Source organism: Anarrhichthys ocellatus, unplaced genomic scaffold (assembly GCF_004355925.1).
Source record: "Anarrhichthys ocellatus isolate YVR2014 unplaced genomic scaffold, GSC_Weel_1.0 scaffold4, whole genome shotgun sequence".
NCBI lineage: Eukaryota > Metazoa > Chordata > Actinopteri > Perciformes > Anarhichadidae > Anarrhichthys > Anarrhichthys ocellatus.
The window spans coordinates 1,988,384-2,012,009 of NW_022280034.1; the positions used below are offsets into that span (position 1 = coordinate 1,988,384).

General features: G+C 41.3%; 2 protein-coding genes across 5 annotated transcripts; one reads left to right on the forward strand and one right to left on the reverse strand.

Annotated features, from left to right (window-relative positions):
- On the reverse strand, window positions 1-8,952 carry calcoco2 (calcium binding and coiled-coil domain 2). 4 transcript variants are annotated; one of them, XM_031843290.1, is made up of 15 exons: window positions 8,854-8,952; window positions 8,000-8,170; window positions 7,460-7,562; window positions 6,257-6,417; window positions 5,886-6,011; window positions 5,670-5,795; window positions 5,511-5,594; window positions 5,334-5,443; window positions 5,161-5,230; window positions 4,523-4,690; window positions 4,258-4,446; window positions 3,578-3,715; window positions 3,321-3,489; window positions 3,100-3,125; window positions 1-2,126 (listed from the first exon to the last, which is right to left on the reverse strand). In XM_031843290.1, exons 2-15 carry the CDS (start codon window positions 8,162-8,164, stop codon window positions 1,962-1,964), a joined length of 1,800 nt encoding a protein of 599 aa, XP_031699150.1. In that variant the 5' UTR covers window positions 8,165-8,170; window positions 8,854-8,952; the 3' UTR covers window positions 1-1,961. The 4 variants fall into 4 exon arrangements, with proteins under 4 accessions (XP_031699150.1, XP_031699149.1, XP_031699146.1 ...); XM_031843289.1 differs by having other exon boundaries at window positions 1-2,123; window positions 5,511-5,795; XM_031843286.1 differs by having other exon boundaries at window positions 5,511-5,795.
- On the forward strand, window positions 8,334-23,578 carry ttll6 (tubulin tyrosine ligase-like family, member 6). The gene is given in 17 exon segments (XM_031843285.1): window positions 8,334-10,939; window positions 12,639-12,832; window positions 14,937-15,089; window positions 15,324-15,364; window positions 16,417-16,535; window positions 16,986-17,116; window positions 17,213-17,366; window positions 17,444-17,587; window positions 18,134-18,219; window positions 18,311-18,536; window positions 18,796-18,974; window positions 19,079-19,267; window positions 20,006-20,168; window positions 20,523-20,870; window positions 21,027-21,089; window positions 21,890-22,010; window positions 22,705-23,578. Coding segments are annotated over 15 exon segments (2,379 nt in total). The 5' UTR covers window positions 8,334-10,939; window positions 12,639-12,832; window position 14,937; the 3' UTR covers window positions 22,968-23,578.
- Window positions 23,579-23,626: the final 48 nt, after the last annotated feature.

Sequence of the window (23,626 nt, forward strand, 5' to 3'; positions counted from 1 at the left end):
TGCATTCTACCACTTGGTTTTTATTACCTCAGTGGACCCGTTTACATACATTCACTTGTTACATTGCTCATCCTCCTATCAACAATTCATTCTGTCACACATCTTAAAATCAACAATCATAGTTACAGATCAGTTTCCCCAGAAGGATGAAGAGTGAAAAGTTATACTGTCGAAGAATCGCGGTTAAAATATGAATTGTTAAATGTGACATGCTTTATTTTTAATTATAACTTTGTAAAGGACCATTCCAGAGTTAAAGCATGTTTTAGCCTTTTTAATACAAATCATAGATATAAATTACTGCTGTTTATTTTCCAGAGCATACCACAAGTTAAAAAGTTTGAAATTTGTTTAATTTAGATGTTACAAAGCCTACTTTTATGTTCGTATATTTGAACACAAGTTCTCTCAGTAATTAAATGTGTCCTGAAGATCAAACCGAAAGCCGACCTCCAATGTGAGGTCAGATTCATAATCATGTTTATTTCTTCTTTAAATAGAAAGTTCCTGATTTTGAACAGAAATTTGCTGATTTTATACCAAACAGAGGGAGGACCGGGCTCTACTCTCGTTCTTATATTTGGTCTCTTGAGCTAAAGAGCTCTTTTATATTATTACTCTGCCAAACCAGATCAAAAGGAGCCATAAACACAGATGCACCAATCACCAATCTTCTGACCAGCTGATTCAGATTCTTACATGAAAATTGAAATTGTCGGTTCATAATAAAACGTTTGACTATTAAACAACTTACATTTCTCTCACTCTAACAAATCTCAAAGTTGTTCCAAATGCTTTGAAGTTCGTTGATGCACGGCTCATTTTAGACTCGCAGGTGTTTTATGTCTTCACTCTCGCTGGAGAACTTCCACGACGACTGTGTGTGTGTGTGTGTGTGTCTGTGTCTCTCTCTCTCTTCCCACAGTACCCGCCGCCCTCAGTGCCGAGTATCCAGCCTGTGATTCCTCCCTCTGGGCCTTTCAGCTCCTTGCAAGGAGCATTTCAGCCAAAGGTGAGAAACATGTTGTACATGTTGATGATCCTGAGCGGCCACAAGGCGCCCTATTGTCTGGGGAAATGTCACATTACGTGCTGTAATTATTGTCTCGCCATAAGGTGACAATTCAGTGATGATATGCAGTGATGATATGCAGTGATGATATGCAGTGTGTTTGATAACAGTTAGGTATTCTCACTGGAGGGTAATTAAGCACTGACCCTCTCACAGCAGGCGTCCCACGAGGCTCCATAATGACTCTACCTTTGCAAACTCTTGTCCTTACTAGTGATTCTAGAATCTGTTCTGGTTCTATAAGCGTCAGTTAAGCTGTGCATACGCTGTACCATTTTATACATGTTTTGTTCTGACTCATACCGTACAAGTAAATTATCAGGAGGTTACGGTTCTTGTGTCGTACTGTGTGTGTGTGTGTGTGAGACAGCTTCTTGTCTCTCAGGGAGCCGGTCCTGATATTTCCGCCCGACTTGGTGTTGTGCCTCACCACCTGCAGCCCGTGTGTGTGTGTGTGTGTGTGTACACGCACGCACGCACACGCAGGCACGCACAATGTAAAAACATGCCGCACAGGTGTGTAAATTTGCCTGGCAAAAATCATACAGCAGACTTATCGATGTAAATTCAGCAGCCAATTTAGACTTTGCTTTTTTTTTTTTTACATTTGAGCTTTTTGGCTTCATTTGTTAAATGAAAATAAGGGTTTTGACTATTGGTACAGAAGTAGCTAAATATTTCAAACGATGGCCAGTTATGCGGTAATTTACTTTTACTAAAATAAATGAGGAAGGCTGGAAACAAAACCCCCAAAACATTATGCTTTGAAGAAAGGTGAACAGTAAAGTAAATTGCAGTAAAAGTGTGTACTAATATCGGTACGGGCCTTTTACACCAGACCAACCCGACTTGTAAGACGTTCATTTATTTACTTGAGGATAATCCGCCCTCACAGCTCGTGGCTGTAGACGTGATCCTCGAACACCGACTGCTCCATGTTGTCACAGATCATCGTGCAGAAGGGACACACCCGGTGACTCCTCTCGTGCTGCTCCAGCTCGTTTCGGGTTATGCAGGGGAAGCACTCCTGGCAGTGTCGACACACCAGCGACTGCTGCGGGCAGAAAATAGAGACGGCACTTCAGGAGCGGTAACGAAATAGGGAGCGGATTATGTTTTAAGTCCTCTACGAAAATAAACGGTAAACAACGGAGTCCCACTCGGGGTGAGAGTTGAGTTCAGCTTCTTTAACCCTTAACTGCTACCTAGTTCATTCAGGTTGTGTTACATTGATTGTTACACTGTGATGGAGAGATGAGTGAGAAATATACAGTGGGTACGGAAAGTATTCAGACCCCTTTAAATTTTTCACTCTGTTTCATTGCAGCCATTTGCTAAAATCAAAAAAGTTCATTTTATTTCTCATTAATGTACACTCAGCACCCCATCTTGACAGAAAAAAACAGAAATGTAGAATTTTTTGCAAATTTATTAAAAAAGAAAAACTGAAATATCACATGGTCATAAGTATTCAGACCCTTTGCTCAGTATTGAGTAGAAGCACCCTTTTGAGCTAGTACAGCCATGAGTCTTCTTGGGAATGATGCAACAAGTTTTTCACACCTGGATTTGGGGATCCTCTGCCATTCTTCCTTGCAGATCCTCTCCAGTTCCGTCAGGTTGGATGGTGAGCGTTGGTGGACAGCCATTTTCAGGTCTCTCCAGAGATGCTCAATTGGGTTTAGGTCAGGGCTTAGGTCAATTGGGTTTAGGTCAGCATGTGAGTTAAATATGAGTGTCACAGCAAAGGGTCTGAATACTTATGACCATGTGATATTTCAGTTTTTCTTTTTTAATAAATTTGCACAAATTTCTACATTTCTGTTTTTTCTGTCAAGATGGGGTGCTGAGTGTACATTAATGAGAAATAAAATGAACTTTTTTGATTTAAGCAAATGGCTGCAATGAAACAAAGAGTGAAAAATTTAAAGGGGTCTGAATACTTTCCGTACCCACTGTAAATATAAGAGCTCGCTGACGACATGCTTTGGATAGGAAAGGTGTGAGCGATGGGTCGGGTGACTCACCTCTTCCTCTGTGCCTGCCCCAATGTCTGCAAGGAAAAGTAAATCAGTGAACACCAGAATAATTAAAACAATGACTCTTTATTCATAGTTTATTTAATGATTTTTTTGTTTTGGAAAAACCTTCATGTATACATGTCTAGTAGAAGTGGGTGATTATAGATACAATCCTCTATAATCTATGTATTTATTATACATCAAAATAAATATTTTCAGTCCCTCACCAATGTTCTCATACGGGTTGTCAGCCTGTTCAGGTGACTCCTGCTGCTGCTGCCATTCGTTGGCTGCTGACGTGTTGGTGTCATGCTGCAGGTGAGGCGAGTCGGCGGGCGGAGGTGCTTGGAGCTCGGCATAAGCTCTGCGCAGCCCCGCGATGTCACTCATGAGCGTCTGACGGAATAAATACCGGTCAAACAAACGAGCGTCTAACATCACAGAGCGACCCTCTTGAAAGGAGACCATGTTTGTGTAAGTGTACCTGGTTCTCTCTGGCCAGCTCTTCTTTCTCGTGTCTCTCCAGCATGATCTTTTGTTCCTTCTCCTCCATCAGGCTGTCTTTGTCTGCGAGCGTTTCACGTGCCTCTGCCATCGCATCTCGTTCCATCTTGAGCTGTAGCTGGAAAAGAACGTAGGAAAACGAGCCTCAGTTTTTAGTATGTGGACACCTGAACAACTACGTTTGATTCTAAAACCACGTGCATTAATCTTTAGCTCCAACGGCCTCCGCTCCTCTGGTTTCAGTCTCTCCTCGAGATGTTTGAAGCTGCTGCAGGGATTTGTTCCCATTCAGACACAAGTGCACCTAAAGATGTTCGTCGCTTTAAGGAGCTGGTTTTGTGCACAGCTCTTACGCAGCTTCCCTCAATGTCTCTACAACTATTATCAATGTAAAGATGTAGTGGAGTAATGTCCACCCAGAGCAGAGAATGAAGGGACTCTTAACATTTGTTTGGGGTTTTACATTTTGTCTTCTCCGTCTCATTCTCTCTCTTTTCTCCTTCTTGTTAAAGTTTGCTTGCTGGCTGTGCATGGGGGGGATTGTTGTGTTGAAACAGGAAGGGGCCTCTCTTCCACAAACTGTTCACACTATTATCTAAAATACACTTTCATTATATCTTAACCAAGGTCTAGGTTTCTGCAGATGCTTTTTGAGTTTACCTCTTGTTTGCCACTTATCCGTTGTGCGTCCTCACATGTTGAGGCCACCTTCTTCAGCTGCTCCCTGACCTGCTGCAGATCCTTTTCCAGAGACTCAGCTCGTCTCTTGGTGTTTTTGGCCTCCTCCCTCTCAGCCGCCAGTTTCCTCTGAGCATCCTGTAGCTGGCCGTCAAGAGTCTGACACTTCACCTGAAGAAGACATCGTCATGTCATCCGTTGTTTTTAAAAGAACTTCAGCATTGTGTAATTGTTTGTTTGTTCTCACCTTTAGTTCGTCATCCGAACAGTTCTGCAGTGTCATCTGCCTCGCCAGCCTCCGACATAACTCCTGGTTCTCTGTCTTCACGTCGTCCACGTCGTGCGCGATACTCTGCGACCTGAGCAGCTCTGCAGAGAGCCTCTCCTTCTTTTTCTCACTGCTCTGTAGGTCGACCTGCCCAAAGGTAAAAGCACACACATTACAATACAGCAACAAATACTGAACCCAACTGATCTTCACAAGACCTTTTTTTGGTTTTGTTCATCTTGAGTGAGTCGTTATCATTTTCCTGTACGTTACAATGTAAAGTACATATATGAGCATGTTGTTGTTGATGATATAGTTAATAATCGGCATCCTTGAGATTACAAACAACTTTACTATAATAAGAAATAAATAACAGGAAGACGTTCTCCTGTTTGTTGACGGGCTATTTTAGGAAATTATTTAGCCTTTCTATATATACATCTGTGAGCTGTTTTGGAAGATATTCATCTTCAGTAGGACCCCGTGTGCTCGGCTATGAGTGTCACAGACAGAGTAAGGAAGTCGGAAAGCCTTTGGTTTTTAAATAGGATTTGTTAACAACAAGAAAACCATAAAATAACAGCAGCTTTATCCTTTAAAACATCAAGTACATTTACCTGAAGCAGCTGGATGCTGTCTCTCATTTTGAACAGTTGCCGTTCTTGTTCTCCGAGTTTGGACTTTAACCTGAAAACACACATAAGAAAAAAAGCTGTCAGGAGCCAGAAAAACGTACGCAACAGGTTCTAGTGTATTGATGAATAGATAGGAACGTTCAGACTTGACTCACATGGTGGTCTCCTCACTCTGAGCATCGACTCTCCTACTCAGCTGCTCGCGTTCCTCCTTCAGCAGCTTGATCTTTATCACAGCTCGGTCGTATTTCTCCTGAGCGTGCGTCTGAAAAATTGCACGAGATTTTGTCAAGAGCCTTTAACAGCTGAAGAGATTAAAAAAATGATCTCACCTCATTTTGTCTTGATGCGCCATCTAAACTCAAGCTTTGATTGTTCTGCTCCTCAGCGCCACGCTGCTGTTTCATCATCTCCTCCTGGTAGTAACACCAAAGATAGTTATCACTCTGAAACTGTGGCACTGATTTCACTCGTAGACTGAAAAAACAAACCTTTAAGCCGTCCGTTTCCTTCACCTTCTGCTGTAAGGTGCTTTTTAAGTTTTCATTCCGTTCCTTGATTTGATCCATTTCTCTGACCAGCTGACTCATTTCTTTCTCTTTCTGTTCATTCTGCCCCTGTAGAAATAAATCACACCGTGTCAAATATCAAAGTTCCTATTTAACTATTTCTCTCTGTTGTGAAATGTGTTCTTTATCTCTATCGACCTTCATGCTGGCGGCTTGTTGCTGTTCCATCTGTAGATCGTTTTTTAAGGTTTTATTTTCCCCCCTTATCCGATCCAGCTCCTTCTGCAGTTCAGCTCTCTCATGTCGGCTCAGTTCAACCTGCTCCTGGTTTCAACAGAACACATTAAATCAATACAAAGCTTTTATTTGCTTTGGCCTTTTGGACGACATCTGTTTATCACATTTAAACAGTTTTATCTTTTACAAAGACCTCCAATCATCAGTCAAGAACCCTACCACAAGTTTAACAATACTAGTTGACTATAAAATATTTCCTCAACAGTCGTTTATTGTCCGATTGTTTACACAGAACAACGCTTTCCCCCCGTTGAGCTGCTCAGATTGGATACCTGTGTGGTGATAACCATGAGGTCTTCATCCATGCTGCTCTCTGGGTTTTGCCCCGCTGGGTTTTTGAAGCAGAAAGGAGTGCTGGCTCCGCGCACTTGACCAGCGCTGTCAACGTAGCAGAACTGGTAGAAGTCGAGCTCGTCCTTCGGCAGGTAGTATTCTGATGGGACGAGAGCAGAGTGGACCGCTTAGAGAGCCGCATGTTGATTTAAGAAGTTAGTGAAACATGCTCATTCTAATGATTAAAAATTCGAAAATTGTTGCTGATGTATTTTCTGTCAATTGGCTAATAAATAACCACTGCTCTTCAAATCAGAAGTATTTCAATAACTCTACTTTTTTGGGGCTAAATTTTAAACTTTTTAAACTAAAATGCTTTTGAAATGTCTTAGTCATTGGAGATAATCAATGAAATAAGTACTTTATTGAGGCACCTGTAAGAGACTAAATATGGTACGTCAGCAGTTCACAATCTGGGGTGGATGTCCCGAGATAGATATGAGAATCACAGGATTAATAAACATTTAAAAGTTATATAAAATGATGTTAATTTTCACTCTTATTTTTGTTTTCTCTTGTGAAATGATGGATACTTTCACTTGTTCAGGCCTCTAAAAATCCTTAAAATGAAGCAATCTGCTAAAAAACGACTCTGCTCACAGTGAAAGTCTACATTGAGGGCATTAACTGTAAAAACGGGTCACAAGTGAACATCACTTTATTTTAAGAAGTCACACGCAAAGATCGTCACAGATCTCTCTCAGAAATCTAGACCAAACCTCACATGACAGTTAAAGGGATAAACAAGCAAAAAATATGTTTCTGTTACACAAAGTTATGTCGACATTTCTGCTTTTTTCATGCGAGTCACTGAACACTCTTAACTCTTTGTGAAAATGAAACTACCCGAGAAGTAAAATGAACAGCTGCGGTTCACACAGAGGCTTTAACCTTTACTGTGAATATGTGAGCTTTGAGCGAGCGTGAAGAAACTAAAAGTGACTCTATAGTTTGCAGAGAAGATCTGACAGGATATGATCAACAACACTGAGCCAGAGGATCTGACATCCGTCATAGCAGATTTAAGCTGCTAATTATGTTTAAACTGTGTTTACACATGACACTCGGTGGGTTCAGGAAGTGTACATTACAAACATGACCAAGCGTTTTCACCCTGCGGTAAAGGTGAAACTATTTCTTACCTGTAAAGACAGCTTGCCTTGTGGCGGACTCTTGCCCGACCACATCCAGACTTGGCTCCACCCACACAAAGGTGTGATAGTCCTTTGTTGTGCTCCACCCCACCTGTTCAAGAAGAGTCGAGACAAAACTCAAGATTCCTTTACCGCAACACACGATACATTCCACCAATGATTGTAAAAAAAATCCTGCATGTCATGAGATTTTTTCTCACTTAGTATCACAAAATAATAACTTGTATCTCAAAGTAATGACAAAATACGTGCTCATTATTCTGAGAAAGTTAATTTTTTTTTTTTTTTTTTTTTTTTTTTTTTAGGTACTAGGTCATTATTTCAAGACATTGTTTCAAGATACTAAGTCCTTGTGTTTTAAATACTAAATAATTATTTTTGAGATATGAAATCATTATCTTGAGACACCAAGTCATTATTCAGAGAAAGTTTCTCATTAAAAACAATACTTACAGGATCCTTTTTTTAATTTTATTGTCAACAATGTGCTTCCATATTATAAAACTACTTTTCATATAGTTTCCTCACCTTAAAGATGCCCACCCAGTCGCGGGAGTGTGGCTGGTAAGCGGTGGTGATGGTGTAGCAGCAGGTGACGGGTGTTGAGGGCGGGTATGAGTACAGGGTGTCCGTGAACACCACCTGGGAGAAGGTGCGTGCTGTGGAGTCAGCTGCGTCTTTGGCGCTCTCCATGCTGAGCTGCAGTAAACATATCAGAATCACAATCAGCTTTATTGGCCATGTGTGCGTAATTTGACTCCGGTTTACACGTTGCTCTCAACGTACATACATAGAATATACAAACAAACAAGAAAAATGTAAAAACAAGGACATTAAAGACAAAGTAGAACAGAGAAACTAAGCATAAACATCTAACAACTATGTACAATATAAATATATATCGAAGAATATATATGAACATAAAGAACAACAATGGATTTGGGGTATTAGTGCAAATAGAGGTGCAGTTTGTCTGATTAATTGTTGAAGAGTTATGATGAAACTACCACGAGTCTGATTGATGACCGCAGGTGATTTCTCAGATGGCTCCGGTGGTGTTATGCGCTGTCTTCTTCCTGTTGTTGTTGTTGTTTGTGCGCACTTATAATATCTCATTAACTCAAAAACACGTTATACGTTTAAATTGAACGACTCCCCACTACCTGGAGATGACATTTAATCGGTTGTATAAACTTTTAAAGAGCAGAAACTTGATTTAAAACATAAAAAAATATAGAAACCGAAAGTAAGCTGTCCAAAGAGACCGCACCCGAGACATTATATAATGTTAACTTTTAATATAAAACACTGTTTTCACCACGAGAAGTCTTAACAAACCTACATTTTATTGGAACTGTGTCGGATAAAGACATAAGACTTACATGTTGGCTGTCACTCGTCACCGCACAGACATCGACCGTTCGCTCATCGGAACCAGCCGCTGTGCTGCATTCAGGTGCTCCTCGGACATTTGTACAATGCGCACTTACGGGCACGTAAAGTAGTCCGCTGCTTTTTAAAATGCAAATATTCAAACAGATCTTCTTTGATTGCCTAAAAGAGATTATACCATTGCATTAAAATCCATTTAATAACGTTTGAAGAAAAGGCTTTAACTATTCACATCAATACGATCCTTACTGTTACATGTATAATATATATAATGGTGTACATTTTAATTCACATCTTTTATTTTACAATCTATATATTTGACCTCTATCACACTTTGTACTACAACTGCAGCACAACAATGTTTTATCTTATATTTGATCAAGAACCCCCCAGGTACTTTTTTATTTTCATCAAATCAGAGACATTGCTATCTTGTTTACAATTGTCCATGAAGGCATCAGAAGTTACGTTCTGGGTCGACCCGTGTGCTGCATTATGGGTAATGTAGGCCAAATATAAAAACATATTCCTTCCTCTCCTCTGCAGTGAAACATAGAAGCACAAGAGGGAGCTAAATTCTTTCCCGCCGTGGAACAAATCCTGTTCATTACATGCGACACAGAATACATGTTACAATAATCCTTACAATAGTTATTATAAGACACACTGAGATATTGGTGAGTTTAGACCTGAATGTTATGTTGGTTACAGACTCCTAACAGATCAGCCATAGGACTTTTTACTTGGAAACAGTAAATACGAACAAATACCAAATCCAAAGTGAGCTACCCTATTTGTTTTCTTTACAGTTATGAGCACAATGCTGACATAATATTTTCAAATGGCATTCAAATCAAGACATCAAAAACTTCCGTAAAGATGAGTTGATAGAAATGACAAAAGCCAAAGTTCCATTCTACGAGGGCTACATTTTTATCATGTATTTGTCATATTTGTTGCACATGTTTTAACCTGATGCCTTTCCAAATCCCCTTTCGTACACCTGCTGGGTTGAATGAAATCAAAACCATGTATGTGCCTGTTAGTGGCTCTTTAGTGAGGCTGAGGTAAGTAGTCCAATATATGATGATTTGTAAAACTGTGCACTCAAAGACTCAGTTGACTTTGTTAGTTTTAAAGTGAGTCGTTCACGTACCCAGAAGAAACAGGATCTCAGATCACGCTCCATTAATGCTGTCACAGTACAGCAGGTGTTTTCTATCACACAAGCTACCTGTCGGGAGAAGGGCGTGGCCTCAAAGGTGCAACATGCTGAAAAAGATCAGACCTTAGAGAGCAGGGGTTACTTTTCTCTCTCTGTGATTCAGTGTGGATTTAAATTCACATTTACTCATTTGATCAATAACAAAAATATATTCGCAATTTTTGTCTTTACTACAACAACACATATTATGTGTTAAATGTAGATACATGCTTAAAATAAATAAAATAATTGGTAAACCTATTGCGTAATGTTAAAAAAAAAGATGCAGTTTTTGGATGTTATCTCCTTTAAACAATACAAAGGTTTAATCTGCCTTGCATATAAATACATATTGTTAACTTAGTAATTGTATGATGCATCTTCAATGTCAAGGATTGATTAATAACACCTTAAAACATGTGTTTTGTTGTTTGATTGAATTATCTTACATGACACATATGATGATACTATGTAGTTGTTTAAGGCACCAGCAACTTACTTTGACGGTAGCACAGGAGGAGTATGGGATCGAACCACCGACCCAAAAGTATAAGAATTACCTGCAAACTGCAAGGTTCACCTGTGGATGCAGCTTGTAGATGTATCTTTTCTCACCGGTGAACCAACAACCAATCAGAGACGATCACTCTCACACCCCCTGGATTGTGATTGGCTAAAGGCGTACCGGGGACGTTCCATCTGGAAATGAGCAGCGTGCGCGCATGTGTCTCGAGTTCATTCATGTTTACATGTGTAGGTTACGTCTCTCCACCGTGCGTCAAGCCAAGAAGACTACAACCACGACACAACAACAACAACACGAGGCTGCTCGGTCGGTGTAACGGCACCGGTAACAAGAGGACACACTGACGGTAACGTTACGTTTCTAGTCGGTTAGTGAGCCGACTAAATCTCTCTGGAGAGAGGTCGGCATTCCGTTACCATAGCACCACCCTATAGTAGAGCAGCGGAAGAGGATCCAGACACTTCAACACGAGCTCTCGTGCAATTACAGAGAGCAGGGCAGTTATAGTTTAACGTGAAGATGTATTTTCATTTTGTTTTATAGAGATATTAAATGCAGATAGAAAGTGCAGGCGCTCTTTCCCACATAAATAGTGTTCATAACATGATCCTAGATGATTGCTTTAATCAGAACAAACAATAACAATAGCACCATGCAAGGTGAGTTTTTTTGATGAGTCAGTAGGTATAAAAAACCATAAAAGCCTAAAGACTCACTGCCAAACTTAAAGATTACAATACTTTCACTTTACTTAGGCTGAGTAAAAGTGAAAGTAGCAATGCCACAATGGAAAATACTCCATCACAAGCAAAAGCTCTGCATCGAAGAACGTAATACTCAAATAAAAGTGCAGAAGTAGAAGTAATCATTAGGCAGAAACATGGCCCCTGTGAGTGTTATATTATTATTATTGTGCATTCATTTGTACATTAGGTTGGTTGGTAGTTTAATGTGCATTGATTTTCATACCACTGATCACAGAATGAATGTTTTTAATGTGGCCCAAGCGGCATATTTGTTCCAGTTGCATGACACACAGCTTGATGTAAAAAGTAAATTGCTGATCTTAGAGCAGAATTTGAACTAATCACCAGTTGGTGGTGCATATTCAATTCACAAAGCTGTTTATCAGAGGAAACAAAAAGACGTGTTGTTTTTCATTTCACTATTTATTCACAAGAGAAAAGAGCGCATGAACTTCTCCTACCTACATTTGATATCTCTAAACACACCATCGTCACATTAAATTATAATTGCTCTGCTCGGTAATTGTATGAGAGCTTGTGTTGCCTGTAACACACACAGTTTAAATACCCTCAAATACAGTCATAACATGTCAATTCAGAGACTGGCATCAGTGCTGGAAGCTGAGCAGACAATGTTTACAGCTTCATAACAAAGATTAAAGGTAGATAAGTGAGTGTGGAAGGGTGTTGGATGTCAACTAATGATTTATTAATGTTGATTGGGTGATTAATCAAGACATAGTTTCAGCACCATGCCATGCTGTGTTATTCTTCCACAATGTTGTCATCCGGTCTTGTTTTAATCAGATTGAGACCCGATTGGCTGTCTGTCTAACACCAGATCCATCGTCCTGTGTGTCTACTTTCTATTCTTCTTCGACCAGCGTTTCCCCTTCTGCCTGTGCTCCATTTTTAATGTCTTCAATGGAAGGATAAGCTTCAACTGAAGGTTCTCCATTTCAACTTGGCTAAAAAGATGGATGTGCAGCCTGTTCAGTTACACCACACACTGCCGCAGCGCTTTTCAGCACAGATTTAAATTTGACAACTCGAGGCGTTGAAAAACACTTCTCCAGTTTCAGTGAACAAATGTCTGGGATTATCCCTCTCCTCTCGCTCCCTGCTGAGGTCTCCTGCTCATTTTCTCTCCATCATGTCAGGGGGGGGATCAGGTGTTTGTCCCCTCCGTCTCTAATTGGTCACCAGATCCACCGCTGGGCCCGATGCTTGATGGTGTAAGTCAATCTGAAGTGAGCCATCCTTGTGATGATACAAATCTACTCTCTCTTTTTTTTTAAGACTCTAAAAGGCAGACGGTGCATGAGGTGGAGATGTGGCTCATTGGTTTGTCTGCTGAGGAGTGTGACAGCGTCTCAAAGGGCTCCTGAAACAAAGATTTGTGTGTAGAGGCAGGCAGACGGACGGGCGGACGGGCGGACGAGGCGGCATCTTCCAACACCTTCGTCCTCACAAATGTAGGCTTTACAGAGCAGGTGAGTAGAGCCATTTCTCAAATGAAGGAGGTGAGGGCGAACCAGGTCTGTGTTGCCAATTCATGAGGTACAATTATAGCTAAAACGTATGCAGGGTTTCCAATATTGTGTTCACCCCAATTCATCAATGAGGGCAGACTAAATATTAGAGTAAATTCAACAAACTGCAGCCTCCAAAATGACCACAAAGTTAAATCACTCACCTGGAAAAACTGGACATTATAACCCTCATGAAGAGAGGATGAGTTGTTGCATCAGACTGCAGTAGTTTCAGCTTTAGGCGTTTCTAATAAACTGGCAAGTTGCATCAGTGAAACCAGAGTGATTGCGATGTGTGCCGAAATAATTGATTTGAATAATCAATTAGTTAAGCAATAGGAGATTAGCTTATGTTGACTGTAATAAACTGCCTTATAATATGCAATGATTTGCTGCTTTTCTGTTTCATATCTTGGCAAATGAAACACTTTTGGGTTTTTGGACGGTTGTCAGACAGAAATAGTTTTAAGACGAGATTTTGGGCTTTGGTAACAATTTGTAATTGCACATTTATATAAATTAACTTGATAGTGAAGATAATTGTTAGTTGCAGCATTGATTATGTGTGTTTACTGTAATAAGTTCTAATCAGACAATTGTTTGATATAGAATGTAAAAGTTTGTCTTTTCTTCCATTTCAATATATTAATTAATCAGATAGTGACAACCTCCCGAGCAGCAAGAGCTCTATGTCTAAAATGGAGATTAAATGAACTAGTTTTAGTGTCGAGTGCTGCAGTTTGTTTTTAAAGTAAATGAGACAATAGTAAGTGCTAGTGTGGCGTGTCAGTGTGTATGTAGTGACACTGACCAGTTAAAGTCCTTCTTACTGAATCCAGTCATTGTTGGATGAGGACAGGTAATACGAAGGTGTTATTCGTGTACTGTTGTTGAGGGAGAGAGAGCCTTGGAGAAATCCTCGTGCGGGGCTGTAACTGTATCCGGGCTGAGGTCAGTGGGGCGTCTCGGCCCAGTGTAAAGCTCACAGTTCGGGGCCAGGATTATCCAGATTGTTGGATCAGAATACGGTTACCCGGCACCGTGACCTCCCACAGTGTACCTGGGATGTCCCTCCTTAATGCCACCGCGATCACGATCATTACCAGGAACTAACTTGACCTCACCTTCAACTCCACAAGACACAAGATACGAGGCAGAGGCCAACAGCTGAGAAGCTGCTGTCACTGAGCTCGGATCAGAGAGACATAGAGAATAGTATCCACTAACAGCACATTAACAATGAACCGTATTTAGTTTGCATCTTGTGTGGTTTGAGTAAACACTACGCACTAAAAGCCGTCTTAGAATTAGTTTCTAGTTTGGATTTGGAACTCTGTTTTAGTCTTGTTCATCTGATTGATGAAGGTAAAAAAAAAAAAACGATGGACATTAATGTTTTCCAGGGAAGTTCAGAAAAAAGGGGACAATTTCAGTACAAAGACATTGTACATGTATTTAGCTAACCTGACACCGGAAAATATACAACATGAGGAGGACTGTTACCTTGTTGATTAGTGGTGACCTAGAAGGTGATCTCAGGAACACACTTAACATAAGACGGTGGCTGTTAATGAAAAATGGAAGAAGTGGACTGCTTACAAAAACTCATCACAAGGACACTTATATCTAAAACCATCATATAAAGAGTCGTATCAGTATATTGTTGAACTCACTGACTACTCTTAGTGTTCCTTTTGTATTAATATCATAAAAAGCATTTAAATTAAAGTTCTGGTTGGTGTTAGAGTTCATTCCCCCTCTCTATTTGTATCCATCCTGCCACAATAACTCTTGAATGTCGGCGTGTGACAATGTGGCGACAGCCAGAGCACTCACCTGATGAGAGAAATGGAAACGGAAACATGAGTCCATGTGCGCACTTACAGCTTGTTCTTTGTTCTGTTTGACTTGGATTTCATTGTGAGGCTGTTGCAGCACATCCCCATCAAGAAACACACCACGTAAAAGAGGAAATGAGAGTCAAAAATGGAATGGCATCATTTTATTTCTTCTTCTACACTAACACATGAGCTTTTTGCATTTGTTTTTGTTTGTGCTCCTCCAGGATGGGTCTACCTGTGGACAGTCCAGACAGAAATGAAGATGCACATAGCTATGAGCAGCAGGGAGAGGGAGAGGGAGGAGAAAGCCCGACTGAAGCCTGCACTCGCACCTCGCCGCCCATCAACAACAAGAAGAGGAGGAAGAGCAAGAAGAGGTACTTAACTGCTGGATCACCTCCATTTGTACTTCTAGTTATTTCCCGCTGCAGGTACTTTACCTCCGAGCACCCTGACTGCTACGATTTTACAACTCGTTCTGGAGGCTTTTAGGTTTTAGTTTTCTCACTTGTCCTCATCATTTGATGGAGAAAAGATGATGAAGATGAGGCGTTTGTAGGACCTGGCAGCAAAGCAGATGTCTGTCCCTCTTTCTGTCTCTTCTCTTCCAGATGACTGTGGACCAACCTCACCAACTGCAAATATGAAAGTGGTACGTTCTCTAATAATCTGTTTTTAATTACATGCAGATATCTACATTACTCGGCACCACTATTTATAGTTTACCGAACCTTTAGTCATGTAAAATGAATTATTGGAGTTAAAACAGAGACCGCACTACATGGTCAAAAGTATGTGGACGCCCCTCGACTCCACAGGAGATGGATTTCAATCAGGAGAGACTTGATTTTGAGGGACGTTGATATGCACAGCAGGATCAGAAATGTGAATAGTCTCATCGTAACATCATATATTTAAAGGAGGTGATGAAGCCGTGAGTAGAATAGAAAACCGTCCTATGGAGTCTAAACGCTGGTGGTGGTGATGAGATGAAGAGAATGAGGATGATGAGCTCAACCTGGGTGCTAGATATGACTGGGCCAAGATTTTGCCTAAAATGACAGCTGACATCAACAGAGATTGGCTGATGGAGATCGAGGCAAGATCTGGTTGGTTTAACCAAAAGAGTGAATGCCCACAATCAGCTGACTAAGAGGAAGCAGGAGGAGTGAGAGAGATTGAACTGATTGAACTAATGCTGAGCTTCATTTCACGGTTTGAGCCCCCTTAATTTGATTTCAGGGAAATTCTAAAGCTACAGATATCTTTTTGATATTCTAGACAATTGGTGAACTTTGTGGCAGCAGTTTGTGTTTGTCTCTTTCGTTGTTGCAACATGTCAACATGCCCGTGCACAAAAACCAGCTCCATTAAGAAATGGCTTCCCCAGTTTGGTTTAGAAGAACTTGTCTCTTCTGCTCAGTCCTGACCTCAACCATCCAAAACCTTTAAGATGAACTGGGCTGTGAGCCAGTTCATCACCAACATCAATGTTGGCCATCACTGATGCTCTTGTGTCTGAATGGGAACTAATCGCTGCAGCAGGATTAAACATCTGAAGAGGCCGTCAGAGCTGCAGATTAAACGCTCAGAGTTTTCTGGCCATGTACTGTAACCAGTAGCTCCTAGATCAGTGTTCGCAGCAGAAACGTTTTACAAAGACATTCACTTCAATATTATAATAATCCTGTGTGTTCGTCTCAGTGCGCCGCGCTGCTCGCAGGTACGGCCTCAGAGAGGCGATGGAGGGTGACGACTGGACTCTTTTCTGGACCGACTGCTCCGTGTCTCTGGACCGCGTTAAGGACATGAAGCGTTTCCAGGTACTCACAGCAGCACACACATTACTGCCGCCGTCACAGAAGACTAATTAAACTGAATTCAATTGTGTGAATTAAATGAACGCTGTGGGGAGAAGTCAGTCTGCTCTGTGAAATTGTAAAAGAGTTACATGTAATTTAAATTCCCCTCTGCTCAATATGCCCTCCCCATGAAATAATGAAACGTATAGATTTCCATAGAGATTATGAGATGGCGTCATTTTCTCATTGCTCATAACAGCTTTTCAGCTCAAGCAATCAATTTGTAATCTAATTGAGTAATTCAGGGCAGGAAGTACCGAGCAGGTCATGACCAACGATTCCTCTCTGAATGAATGAGGGGGGATCGGTTTATTTCGTCATTTCTCACTTAGACTGCCTACAATCCTGCGCATAAAAATACTTCACAATGAGTAGCCTACTTCCCCTGTAAACACATTTGTGTCTTTGCAGAAAATAAACCACTTCCCAGGGATGAGTGAGATCTGCCGCAAAGATCTACTGGCGAGAAACATGAACCGCATGCTCAAGCTTTTCCCCAGAGACTACAATATCTTCCCCCGGACCTGGTGCCTTCCTGCAGAGTCAGTTTGCACTTTTTTCCTGTAATTTTGCTCTTTTATTTTATTTTAATCTGTGTGTGTGTGTGTGTGTGTTAAGATACCAATTGTGCTTTGCAGTTACAGTGACTTCCAAGCTTACACCAGGGCCAAAAAAAGCAAGACGTACATCTGTAAGCCAGATACCGGCTGCCAAGGCAAAGGCATCGTCATCACCAAGTCCATTAAAGACATTCAGCCTGAGCATATGATCTGCCAGGTTTACGTCTCCAGGGTGAGGGTCTATTGAACACACACACACACACACACTCACATTTTGAAGTTGACGTACATTCTTCATTCCCTCCTCAGCCTTTTATAATCGACGGATACAAGTTTGACTTGCGTATCTACGTGCTGGTGACGTCGTGTGACCCATTCAGCATATTCATGTTCAAGGAGGGACTGGCTCGCTTCTGCACCACCAAGTACAACGAACCGACACACGGCAATGTGGTGAGAAATATCAAAGCATGTTATACTAAGTATTGTGTGTGTGTATCAGAGCCAGATATCTCTTCTTCCTCTGAGCCATAGAGCTCCGTTAAAAACACATTGATGAGCCTCACTGTTGTTCCTTCAACACCAGGAACTCCGTCCTGCTGCCACAAATACTCACTAGAGCACCAAAGGTGGATTAATTAAAAATGCTTAGCTGCACCTTTTTTTTTTATTACTTTCATTATTCAGTTATTTTTTCTCTATAACACATGGTGACTTTTTAAAATGTATTTTGATGTCCAAGCAACAGTTCAAAACCCAGAGAGATACATTTTTACCATATAAGACTAAGAAAATCAGAAAATACTCACATTAGAGAAGCTGAAACCTAGAAGATGTTGACATTTTTGTTTGTAAAAAGTTGCTTTAACAATAATTTTATCATAAAATTGTTGCAGATTCATTTTGGGGTCAATCAATGAATCACTGCAGCTCTAATAACAGACGTTTTATTTCTGTCTTGTGTGTGATATCTCTCCTCCCTCGTCTTTCTCATGTCAGGATGACGTGTGCATGCATCTCACCAACTACTCCATCAACAAGAACAGCGACAACTTTCTCCGTGACGAGGACACCGGCAGCAAACGGTAAACACACAGACAATGCTTCCTGTGTCAGAGAACTAATGCCACTTAAAACACTGCATATTCATTGCATGTTTGTTGCTGTTGCCTTCAGAAAGCTGTCCACGCTGAACAAGCTCCTAGAGTCCATCAGCTGCAACACAGACAAGATGTGGAATGACATCGAGGACATGATCATAAAGACTCTGATCTCCGCTCACCCAATCCTCAAGCACAACTACCACACGTGCTTCCCAAACCACACCACCGGCAGCGCCTGCTTCGAGATCCTGGGCTTCGATGTGCTGCTGGATCACCGGCTCAGACCCTGGGTGCTGGAGGTGAAAGACCACGACAAACATAAACATGCAGATGTGTTGCTGTCAATACCAGGTTCTGTATTAAGTACAATTTAGATGAATTCTTGCACATTATTTTATAAATGTGTCTTAAATCCAGCCTTCCATAGTTGGTAATCTTTGGAAACAGAATCTTGCTGCACTGCATGAGTTTGTATTAAAATGATACTCAAGTAAATCCATGCTCTTATAGACGTCCGAATCGATCACAATGTGTGTGTGTGTGTGTGTGTGTGTCCAGGTGAATCACTCCCCAAGTTTTACCACCGACTCGCAGCTGGACCGCGAGGTGAAGGACGCGCTGCTCTACGACACCCTGGTTCTCATCAACTTGGGCGCCTGCGACCGCCGCAAGATCACCGAGGAGGAGAGACGCAGGGTGAAGGACAGGCTGCAGCAAAACAGCACCAGAGAGGCCAGGTAGAGTTCTGTCACTCACAAATCATGTGTGCTTTTCCCCCCAAGGTCAAACACCTGTTCCCCTCCTGTATAGCAGGTGACTGTTACCATGTGCATGTGTCCAGGTCAGAGGAGCTGCGTCAGTGCCAAGCAGCCACAGTGGAGCAGATGGAGCGGTACGAGGCCAAACACCTGGGAGGCTTCAGGAGGATCTATCCCAGAGAGGACGGGGAGAAATACGACAAGTACTTCAAACACAGCAGCTCGCTCTTCCAGGAGACTGCGGCATCCAAGGCCAGAGAGGAGTGTGCCAGGTACCCGCAGAGAGAGAGCAGAGGCTGTTGGGTGATGCACATAGCTCCTGTCGTCCTCACAGGAACAGTATAAAAGTAAAAACAGAGCAGTGGTGGCACAAACAAAAAATGAGGGGCTGGATCACAAAACCACAATGCTGACATCTGATACTCAAAGCATAATAACTGTCTCCCTGTAGCACTTTCTGCAATTTACCACTCAACTCACAAACTCTGGATGCGTAGCACCAACCCACCAGAGATAACTTCCACTGATTACACATTTCATTCACAAGATTGCAAACTCTGCCTGCCAAGGTCCTGAAAATAAGTCTGGAGAACAGAAGAAGTACCACTATTAAGAGCTCTGCTCCAAACCAAAATTCAAATGTGGCTAAAAAAGTGTAATATAAAAGCAGAATTGGACCATCAGTGATTTAAAATGTGTAAACTCAACGGTGGAGAGCAACACAAACAAACTGAACGATTTAAACCTGTCCGTAAAACATCACTGCAGTATAAATATTGATTGCATGAACTAATGACAAGACATATGAAGACATATGCAGCTAGATGGGAAAATACTTGACATATTTAAATGTACTTTGCTGGAACTTTGCTGCTCTTTCAGTCATTATTTTTTAGGTTTAGCTTGAAAAGGATAAAGGGATTTATTTTACATTTTTACATTTTAATAAGTGTTATTAATATCAGAGAAAGATGCTAAAGTTTCTGTGTGTGTGTTTTTTATGTGTTTAGGCATCAACTGCAGGAGCTGCGTCTGAAGCAGGAGCAGAGGGAGAGAAACAAGGGGGCAGGACGGAAGAGAGACCTGCAGGGGGAGACGGCGGGGGAGAGAGTCAAACCTCGAGGAGCTCAAACACAACCCCCCAACTCCAACTGTGACAGTGACCCGCTGCCGGTGAGCCTGTCCTCCCGTCATTACAGACGCAGTGTCCACATGACACCACCAGAGGGAGTCAAACTGCTTCTGTCTCATGATGAATGCTTCATATTCTGGCTGACCCCCTTCGAGTAGATGGACTCTTACCTAATTTAAATTAGCTGGAATAATATTCCTGCAGATAATTTCTATTGGACGTCTCTCATTTCAAATTCAAATATCTTTTTTTATTGTCAAGACGGGCAAAAACAAACAGTGTTATCGAGGTTATTCAATGACAGTAATTGTTAATATATTGTAAATGCATACTGGTGGCTACACACATACAGCGAGGCAATAAAAAAACAAATTGAATGAAATGTGTCTCTGCAGCTCCCTCCGTCCAGTGTGTCGCTGGATCCTGAAGCTGCAGACGTCCGAGAGGAGAAGCAGCAGCAGCAGGAGGAGGAGGAGGAGAAGCAGGAAGAGGAGGAGGAGAAGGAGGAGAAGGAAGAAGAGGAGGAGGAGGAGGAGGAGGAGGAGGAGGAGAAGGCAGACGTAGAGGAGCAGGAGCGGGTCGACACGCTCCTCCAGAGGGAGAAACTACTGCAGGACCTCGGGGTGGTGGACCAGATCCACCAGCTGCTGCAGGGCCGGACAGACGGATTGGGGGTCCTGCAAGAGGCCTGCACCCAGCAGCAGAGTAGACCGGCTCATCAGAGACGACAGACCCGACTACAGGTACTGTGTTCTCCTTCAAATACACAGCCAACGTGAACACAACTACAGCTCGCACAGTCTTGGAAGAGTGGACTCATATTTCACTTGTTTGTTGTCATTTAAATGATGATTTTGATTTCTTCCGCCTCCAGTCATCTGTTTTTCTTTTCATTTCAGTTGGACTCTTTGACTCAGTTCTCCCAAAGAAGAAAGCAGCAGCCCTGCTCTCACTCACTGCAGGTAGAGACACCGGACCACACAGATCAATATCGTACCATACTCTGTTTCCAAATCTGGTTTATTAAAAGAAATCAAGAATGAAAGGTTTACTGGCCTTTTTATAATCAATACAGATTCATATTTATTTCAAAAAACATCCAGAAGAGAAATATAAAGTAGTCGTTTTACAGTTTCACATTTGTAACAAGGGCTGCTACTAATGATTACTTTCATTACCAATCAATCTAATGATTATTTTTCTTGATTAATCTTTTGACCTAAAAAATGCTATTATACATCTTGTTTTTTCTGACCAACAGTCCAAAAAGGCAAAAATCATTCAATTTACTGTCACATAAGACTAATAAAACCAGCAAATTCTCACATTTGAGGTGCTGAAATCAGAGAATATTTTGGCATTCGTGCTTGAAAAATGAATGAAGCGATTATTCGATTAATTGTCTGTCAATCGATTAATCGACTAATCGTTGCAGCTCTTGTTGTAAAACCTAATATTTAAGTTTTGGAGGATTAATAGAAGTGTTTTCAAAGGAAACCAGGTTTTAAATGTGTAGAAATTATGTAAATCCACATGCATAGTTAATTTTAAATGTTAATGCTAATTTTAAAATGCACAGTCACTGTGGCAGCTCTATGAACGGATAAATAACAGTCAAATCATAATATTATGAATGAAAACATATGAACAGCTGGAGATTTTGCCTCATTATTTGTGTCTGGTGGTGAACATCACTGATAACTTTTAGCACTAATGAGACGTCACCATGAAGCAGAATTAAAATATCTCGGCTGTGTTGCAGCACATCAGCTCCCACGTGACGCAGCGTCTGCTGAGGCCCACGATGGACCAGAGGACCCTGAACCCGCCTGAGCCCGAGAGCCACAGCAGGACCATCAGTGCCCAGCGGACTCACTGGCCAGGTAAACACGTCTCTGCTCTCTGCATGCTGCGATTTCACCTCAAAGCAGGAGAACTATGTCTCTACATCTCTGGAGTTATTACAGGCTGCTTTGGGCTTTATTTTCTCAACTTCACAATCAACAATTAGCTGTTTAACCTTCTTCTTGTGACTAAAAGTTTCTTAAAAGCTGTGTGTTCTAAAAACAATCAACAAAACAAAACTGGCTTGGGATAATAATGTTCTTTATTATTGTAAAATTCATACAGGTAAAAAAAGTTGTGAATAAATAGAACTTAAAACTTAAAACAATTTGTCTTCTTCTTCTCATGTCCATGACGCAAATATCAACATAATTCAACTTTAATAAATAGTTTGGATTCTTAATTTAGATATAAAATGTTTATTATTATTATTGAACTGAATTTTGTTTGATATTTTAAATTAAATAAACAATCTTCCAGAGAGCCACATCATCAAACAATTAAAAGCAACTTTGTTTATATTTTTGGCATTTTGCATAATTTCGATATGTGACTATTGATGTTTTTATTGATATCTTGTATTTGCACTCTTTGATGCACAAGACTTATCCTCATGATACATAAAGTTCTCATTTACAAACAACAGTAAAACATCCCAAACTTCCCAGCCTGCTTGTTGTCCGTGTGATTCCAGTTAGATTCCAGCTTCACTGTCTCTTGTTTCCTCCTCAGCCGGTGCATCTGTGGCCGTCCAGCAGGACACCAGGAGCAGCTCCTGGTCCCGTCCCAGCATCCCGGTCCTAAACCACGTCCCCCGAGGACACCTGCGCTGCGCCTACATGCCCCACGACCCCTTGGCCCTGCAGGGCCTGCTCGTCATCTCCACTCCGGCCCCTCTGGTCCGGAGGCCTGGCTTGTCTCACATGGTCCGCAACTCGTCCCGCAGAGCCCCCCCCCAGCAGCAGCCCGGTAAAGGCCATGAGGAGCCGGATTAGACCCACAGGAGAACTGGAGGTAGAGAGGCTTTAAGCTGGGAACATAAAAGAAACACACTGTGCCTATTTGATGAATCTCACGTTGGATAGATTTTATATCTGGACTCCTGCAGTTTACTCTGCTTGCCACTTTTATAACCCTCCAGCACTACAGGAAAACACCGTTATGGCTTTTTAAACTTTTTCTAACCTGCTGTGTGTTTGTGCTCACATTTGTGTAATATTTTGCTCGGGGGATAAATCCTCTCAAACAAACCTCACCTACAGTGCCAAAGAGCAGACAAGTCTGATTTAACACCTTATGGGATGTGTGATGCAAACCCTCTGAAGCAAACCTAATAAACTCACTGATTACTGGGAGTTAATACCAGCTGACATTGGCTCAATGAAACCCAATGGATATTAAAGTATTATTAGTTAAGATTAAAACCCTATATTTAAAGAGAAGCTGGGGAATATTAAAACATAAAGGTCTTCTGCCTCTTTTCTGAAGGGATTGTGAAGTCAAGTATTGAAAATCTTTTTGTTTTTGTTTTTGCACTGATGATGAATACAATATCTTATGTTTCATCATCTTTGTTTTTTATTCAATTTTCCAACAAAAAACATTCCAGGGCTTTTTTTGTGTGATTATTTTAATGCTTGCATATTTAGAATAT

Bases quoted from the DNA above. Each gene is read 5' to 3' on its own strand.
- calcoco2 (XM_031843286.1), bottom strand. From the start codon at position 8,164: ATGGAGAGCGCCAAAGACGCAGCTGACTCCACAGCACGCACCTTCTCC. The intron at 4,691-5,160 runs GTAAATGTACTT...ACCTTTGGGCAG, and splicing joins ACAGCATCCAGCTGCTTCAG to GTCGACCTACAGAGCAGTGA. The intron at 3,490-3,577 runs GTACACTTACAC...TTATTCCGTCAG, and splicing joins AGCTGGCCAGAGAGAACCAG to ACGCTCATGAGTGACATCGC.